Genomic DNA, 7,830 nt, shown 5'->3' on the forward strand with positions numbered 1-7,830 from the left:
AAGAGTACATAGAATACCAAATTTAAAGATAAATCGTTTGATATTTGACATCTGAAGTAATGATCATAATGCAATTCATGTCACTGAATGAGTGTCATGAGATCTTGAAATGCTAAAAAGCTATGGTATTGTTTCTCGATAACTAGGTGTGCACAACCAAGCTGAATAATATATTGATATGTTGTCAAGAATCCAAAATCTTGAAAAAAGAACTGCCCTTGATAGTGTGTAGTGAGATAGTAACTACTAATACTATTGTAGTTAATGATCATTTGTAATCATTAGGTTCATAATATTTTAATAATTCATTTATTTGATTTTAATTAATAGAATTTAACGTAATAATATGTAATGATTGAGTATAATATACATATATATATTTATGATTATTTTTATATCTTTTATCTCGATTCAAAATCTCATTTCTTTTTTCTTCCTTGTTGTTGTCTTGGCAGACTCTTCTGAGCAGGCTTCAAGATTTGGAAAGAACACAATAAACTTTCATCAACACTCATCATTGCACCTGCATTATCGAATTCACCACAGTAATTTGGGGCACTAAATAGTGTCACTAATTGTCTTTTGCTGAAGAATTCATAACCATCTTCGACGACTTGATGAGCTCTACAAATCAATTCCATATCCTGCTTTTGTAAAAATCTATTTACTACATCTGGACCAAAAGTGAAAGAAACACCTCTATCGTTTTCACTCCAGCCTACTATATCTTTATCAGGATCACTCCATAACAAATCACATAATAAACCAACGTCTGGAATATCAGTTGGTCTCATGACTCTTCTAATCTGCTCCATACTGTTCAAATCTGGAGACAAACCACCATGCATACAAAAAATTTTTTCGTCAATAATTGCAGCAATTGGAAGACAATTGAAACAATCTGTGAACGTTTTCCATAGTTTAATATTGTAACGTCTTTTACATTCATCATAAAACCCATATATTCTGTTAATAGAAGCACATTCGTGATTGCCTCTTAAAATGAAAAAATTTTCCGGATATTTAATTTTATAAGCTAACAACAAACAAATGGTCTCCAACGATTGTTTACCACGATCGACATAATCACCTAAAAACAAGTAATTGGACTCAGGAGGAAACCCACCGTATTCGAACAAACGCAGCAAGTCATAGTATTGACCGTGAATATCACCACAAATCTTAATAGGCGCCTCCAGCTCCAGCAAAATTGGCTGTTTGATAAATATAGATCTAGCCTTTGAACAAAGAAACCGGATCTCATGTTCCTGCAAATCAACCTGTTGTCCAGGCTTCGAACCTCTAACCTCTAACAAACGATCAATGATATTGTCCACATCAACTGTCTGGTTATCCATTTTATGACTGTATTAATATATTACTCGATAGCCTTGTTATTCTATTCTCTTGTATCCAAATATCAGAATGGGGGGGGGAGGGGACGGCCACGGCGAGAGCACAGAAGAAAATCTTAGTCAGTATACAATTCCTAAAACGAATACAAAATCAACACCAGCTCACTTTCTCTAACACTTCAAACTCAAAAGATTCTAAATTAAGTAAAGAAAAATTAAGGAAGAGTATTCTCAATGAAACAAAAAATAGCACACACACACAACACAATATATATACACACTTATGTATATATTGTTTACAAAGTATTATCGATCAAACAACTATCACTTGCTACCACCAGAAAATGAAAAACCAAGCCTTTGCAACTAAGTATTACAAGTAAACTTTCTAAAACAATTACAATGTGCACATATATATATATATATATGCCATATATAACCAATCAAAAAATAAAAAAAGAAAATTAATTAATCAAAACGACAGAACAAGACCTACAAAAGAAAACAAAATATAGCAGTTTTTAAATATCGACATCCCATATCTGTATATATATATGGGATGTGTTTATTTGTATGTGGATGCGCGACGGTGCGCGAGTGCGTTTCTGCATAGTGTGTGGGAGACGGATGATCTTGCGGGCGGGCGGGCGTGCGGGCCCGGCGCAAAATTTTTTCTTGGACGGGGAGGGCGGGGTAACGTCTGCGTGGCCGCGGGGGGCACACCCCTCCCCCTGGGGGACACCCCGGTCCGGTGGCGAAAAAAGACAAGCGAGGGCAAAAACGAGCGATTTTTGTTGTTTATGCGGAGCGTGCTGTGTTGGGGGCCGGGTACGCGTTCGTCAGACGCGATCGTGTGAGTGTGTGTGTTTGCCGCCGTCGTTTTTTTGTTTTTGTGTCATGCGGCAGGGTCACCCGCCCCCTGTCAATCGTCTCTCTTGCTCTTGTGTGTGTGTGGTTTTGTGGCCGGCGGCTAATATGCATTTTGTAAAATTGCCACTGTGCGTGCTGTGCGTGTGGCATACCCCATTTCTTTTTCGTCTACCCTTATTTTCTGGAATTTCTCCCTCTGGGAGTAAGGCAAATCATGCAAATCATTTTCTCATTAATATATAAAGCACAGGTTTTTTAAAACAAAAATTATTTCCTGCACTCTCTGATCCCCGAACTACTGTTTGAAACACACACACCACATCGCATCGACTAGCGCACTGTGGAATACTCTCAGGTACGTGTGGTTTTGTTTTCATTGTCGTATTCGTGACAGCACTATAACAGCTACTAACCGATACTAGCAGATGCACAGAACAGTTTGCTATGCTACTACAACCGACTCTCTCAGAATGCCATCGCGTGCGGAACAGCAGCGTCCTGCGTTGTCGCGGGGGCAAAGGTGCCGCTTCAACCCTGTTTAGGTCTTCGATAATAATGCATGGAGGTATAATAGCCGCCGAAGACAATGACGGTGACGGTGACGATGATGCGCTTTTCGACAACAACATGTACATGCTTGACCTAATCAGCCGTAAGTGGAGAGTGTTGGACCAGATAGACACTGCAACAGCCGCGCCTCGGTCAAGGTGCCGCCATTCAATTGTCGGATGCGGGTCGTCTTTCTTTTTCTTCGGCGGAATAACAAAACACCAAACAACAAACGAAAATATAATCACTAACGAACTATGGGAGTTACAGTTTTCTGCTACCAACAAAGTCTCTTGGAAAAAACACAATGTACCATCTTTTGTTGAGAAAAAATTTGATTGTAAAATAATAGCATTGAATGACAGCGAAGAAGCTTTTGATTCAAAACTTCTAATCGTAGGAGGTAAACTTCACCGACACGCCAACACCCACAACAGTAGCAACAAAATAGATATCTTCAATGTAACCAGAAAAAAATGGGAAAAACCGATTTTACTCGCAACAATAGATGCGCGCTTTGCCTCGGCAGGCGGTTTGTTTGTTAACACCGAAAATTCAGTCATATTCGAAAATATGCTGTGTTTCTACGATTGTGAGAGTTCAAGTATTTTTAAAATAAGATTAGATCATTGCAGTAAAACAGAAGCACAAGTGTCAGAACAATTGGTCGAGACAGTGAATTTACCTATCCATCTTGCAGGTAATACTTCTGGCACAATATACAAAAATAGTTTTTTATTAGCAGGGCATGATAAAATAACAAATGGTTTTATTTGTCTTGCACTGGATTTGGTCACAAATCGTCTACTGCAGATTAATACACACTGCCCTTGTAATTTGAACGATCATGATTATCTAAAAATTTTTATGTGGACGTCGCATTTTCAAATCGTTTGCCTCGGACGTGGTAAAAGTGACGTTGAAAAAACTCGTCATCGTGACGACATAAATAAGAATAATGACGCGAAACAAAACACTAAGAAAAATCTAAATGTACTCTTGACGTTGACTTTACCGTTTTTACAGAGAAGTATGCTGTACAGAAAGACAATCAAACCTGTAAATAATACAATTGTTAAAGAAAACTTGATGGATGATAATAAAACCATCAATGAGAATGATGATGAAACAACTACTAATAACACATATCAAGAAGGCGAAGAAATAAACAAATATTTCGATTTAAACATCAATAGGAAACAAATTCCAGATAAAAAAGAACATATTGCGTCAACCATTCCAGCATCTCAATTCGCAAAATATGTTCAGTATATTGAATCTCCAGCTTCTATAGAACTAAACGAACCCGCATTAAATGAAAATAATGATTCTTTTAATCAATGGTTTCATCCTCGTCAAAAATCCCGAGCAAATACAATTACAAAATCAAGGAGTAGCGATGTCGAAATGAATGTAAATACAATTTACAATACTACTCCGGTCAAAAATAATTCAGTTTTCCCTGTTTATGCAATGGTACTAGGAAAAGATATGTTTGACGTCTTTGGAAGATCACTAGCAGATTTCGAATTAATTTCAAAAGATGGTGACACTATTTTAGCACCAACAGAATTATTAAGGAAAAGATGGGGCAGATATTTCGATTTTTTACTGACAACAGGAATTTCTGGTGTTACAAAGCAATATCAAAAGTTTAACTCTAATGATAATGAGGGAATGATTCATTCTTCAAATTCAAATGCCGTGACTATAACCTCTCTTGATAAAAATAATCCAATAGCTAACAGAGCTGCAGAAGAAAATTTTGAATCAAACCCAGTTGATATTACTAACAGTTGTAAGTCTGATGGAAGTATGAAGCTTAAATCCAATTATTCCATTCAGTCTCTTTCAAATAAACTAGAGTCCAATATAGAGGAACCTGTAAATATTGAAACAATGGAAACTAACGGGATGGTATTCAGAGTACCATTTCAAGATAATATAACAAAGAAAGATCCTCCTTTAAAGAGTTCAGAAGGTATGTTTCTGACGGGAGCTTTTTCATTAAGCTCCCCAAGCCGTTATAAAGGAAAAGTGGAAAACAATTATATTAATGGTCATGTATTTTCCGATGACAACGGTAAAATGAAGTCAAGATCAGCTTCTTCCTTATCTAACCATAGTAATTTATCTCCTGAAGTTAAGTCATTAGGAAGACCAAGTAATAGCCAGAATACTTCCAATTTCATGAGGACCCCTGGTTTTAGTTATGCTGGCCAGAATAACGACGAGTGCAATCTAGTAGATTCATTAACTGTAAAACTACCTGACGCTTCCGAACCACCAACTATTCCATTGGTGCCAGTTCCAACAGTACCACCACGGGCCTCTATTCAATCTAGCCTACCAAAGTTAAATAGTGACGCCGGACCTCTAACTTTTTGTGACTGGTTTAAACAAGGCTCAATATCTTCAAATCATTCGATTAATGGATTAAAAGAAATTGTAGCGGACTATTCTCCAAGAGGATCGCGATGTATCTCTTCAGGTCAATTTGGTCTCGCTGATCACTCTGATACAATGAGTTCATCAACAGGCAATAATTCTTCTCGCAGGAACACTTTTTCCTCAAGAACAAACCTCATGGATAGAAGGAGTTCCATTAGAACCAACCAGTCCAGATCTATAGGGTCTGCCTCGTCTATTGTGAGCTCCGGTGCTTCCGCAAGCTCCGAAAGTAGCTTAGGTGATGCTACAGATTATACCTTAGATCTAGATCCACTTTTCACTCCACGAGGGTTATATCTGCCTTGGTCTACTGCTACAGTTGAATCATTTACAGAATTTTTTTTCACAGGAAGGGTTAATGCTAATTGTCCTGTACGTACAGTTATTTTAGACTTACTTGTGGTTTCGAAACTCTACGAGGTTCCATTATTATATTCTTTAACTGTGGAAGCACTATTTACTATTTTAATAGAGAAGAAGGCAAATTTGAAATGGCAATGCCATCTTTATAAATCTACATTTGAAAACGTAGTTAACAAATATTGTGAAAGAGATGTCGAAAGATCTAGTAATGTCTTAAGAAATAACAAGTTATACCAGAGTATCTTAAAAATATTGGAGTCAGCTGAAGAATTAGATGATGGGTTTTACAGCAATGAAATCAGCAGAAGGTTATCATCAATTGTGTCCCAAAACAACAATCACAAAGAAGAATTGGAGTCGTCTGTAAATTCTCAATCAAGCGTACAAAATCCAACAAGCTCAAATGATCAAAATGATCTGGAAGAGAGATCAAGTTTGAAAACAGCTAGCAATTTATCGTCAAGAAGAACATCATCATGTAACAGAGAACCATTCGATACTGCAAGTGAATCAAATGTAAATAATGTGGAAAATGCTGACATTTCTGATCAGCAGAGTCACGACCCAATTTTATCCGAGAGTAAAGCAAATGACGATGTAGACCAGTTAACGAAATATTTGAAGCGAGTCCCAGATGCATCAATTAGTGATAAAGAAACTCAGAAGCTGAATGAACAGTTATTTTCATTGAGTTCCGAGTTTTCTCAAATAGACTTCGAAGATTTAGATGATACTGATTCTTTTCTCTCTGATTTGGAATTAGATATACAAAACCAGCCCGATATAAAAATAGATGACTTGCTTGATGATGATCAAGAGTCAGAAATAGTAAGTCAGCAGAATAAGTTGACTGATTTAGATGAATTAGACCCCCTTCTGCAAGTGAAAACAACGCACTCTGAAGTAAATTTAGAAACCATTCATAACGATAATGCTAAACCGTCAATGGAATCCAAATACATAAAAAAACAGCCCAAGCAATATAACAACTCACATTTACTTTCACTGGACTATTTTATATGTAATAATGCGGTGCCGGCAGATGATTCTCTTATCTTTCAGATTTATAAGAAAGCGGTTTTGGTTAATGACTTGAGATTGATGATAAGCTGTGTCGATTGTCTAGATATATCTAAGCGTTTGAATGTGGTCAGTAAATCTATTGACGAGGAAATAAAACAAATTGATTCTACAATGAAAGTATTTGAAGATCCCCTAAGTTGGAGACAATATCCAAGAAAAACCAAATCTTCGGATTCAGGTTACATACTAAAAAAAGACTATAAATATGGAATGCGAAGGAGTACACAACCAGACTCGTCTGAATTTAGTACTTCAAAGAATACACGGAAAGATAATAGCAGAAGCACCATGAGTAACTTGTATTCCCAAAAAGAAAAAGATAATGACACTAAATTCAATGAAGCTAAGAAGCACCCATTCCTAAAACCATCAGAGAAAAAACATACGAGAAAGAGGCCAGTGACTTCACCGTTCTCATTCTTTTCGAAGAATAAATGATCTATAAGTATATAATCCACTGGTTGCCTTAAAGTACAATGTTAAGTAGACTTTTATTAATTAATACCAAATGATATTATTAACGTAAATTATATAATATACTCTCATCTAATGAATTAAGTCACTAAGGCATTTAACCCTAAAAGAAGCGTCTTCAAAACAGATTGTTTTATTTAATTACAATAAGCAAGTACAACAATTAACATAAGATGGCGTAAATGTCAAGCTCTAAACTACAGCTATCCTGACATATAAGATATTTGTAAATATAGATCGAAAAAAGACATATAACACCCAGGAAGAGCCGATGTTAACCTCTACAATTCAAACGAATCTTAATATAACTATTACAATTCATAGAAGACTTCTGGGTTCAAGCAAAATCTTGAAAGAAGTGTATGTTTCACAAACGAAATAACTTGAAAAGTGAATGGTATCCCTAAGTATATAGGCAAGACAGTTACTTTATAAGCAAATTCAAAAGACAACGGTGGAAGTTTCAAGCGATTTGTTGATGACCTTAGTCAATAACTAAACCCATTCAAGTCTAGAAAAACTAAATGCTTAACGTACAAATAAAGAAACTCATCATTAATTTAAGCAAACATCATGAATAACGATTCAATGGTCCAAAACATTCAATTAATCGGTATCGAGAGAGAGAGAGAGAGAGAGCAGTTGACCTACCTGTAAAAGTTGTTGTTATCGATATGAAAGCATT

At 36.2% G+C, this 7,830-nt stretch overlaps 2 protein-coding genes across 2 annotated transcripts; one reads left to right on the plus strand and one right to left on the minus strand.

Moving 5' to 3' along the window:
- Positions 1-419: 419 nt before the first annotated feature.
- On the minus strand, positions 420-1,358 carry GLC7 (type 1 serine/threonine-protein phosphatase catalytic subunit GLC7; the record flags this gene model as incomplete). The annotated part of the gene is made up of 1 exon (XM_003686624.1): positions 420-1,358. The coding sequence occupies one exon, from the start codon at positions 1,356-1,358 to the stop codon at positions 420-422; it is 939 nt and encodes a 312-aa protein (XP_003686672.1).
- A 1,311-nt stretch (positions 1,359-2,669) lies between these two features.
- On the plus strand, positions 2,670-7,109 carry TPHA0H00290 (uncharacterized protein; the record flags this gene model as incomplete). Its single annotated transcript, XM_003686625.1, has 1 exon — positions 2,670-7,109. The coding sequence occupies one exon, from the start codon at positions 2,670-2,672 to the stop codon at positions 7,107-7,109; it is 4,440 nt and encodes a 1,479-aa protein (XP_003686673.1).
- Positions 7,110-7,830: the final 721 nt, after the last annotated feature.

This window comes from Tetrapisispora phaffii, chromosome 8 (genome assembly GCF_000236905.1).
Source record: "Tetrapisispora phaffii CBS 4417 chromosome 8, complete genome".
Classification (NCBI taxonomy): domain Eukaryota; kingdom Fungi; phylum Ascomycota; class Saccharomycetes; order Saccharomycetales; family Saccharomycetaceae; genus Tetrapisispora; species Tetrapisispora phaffii.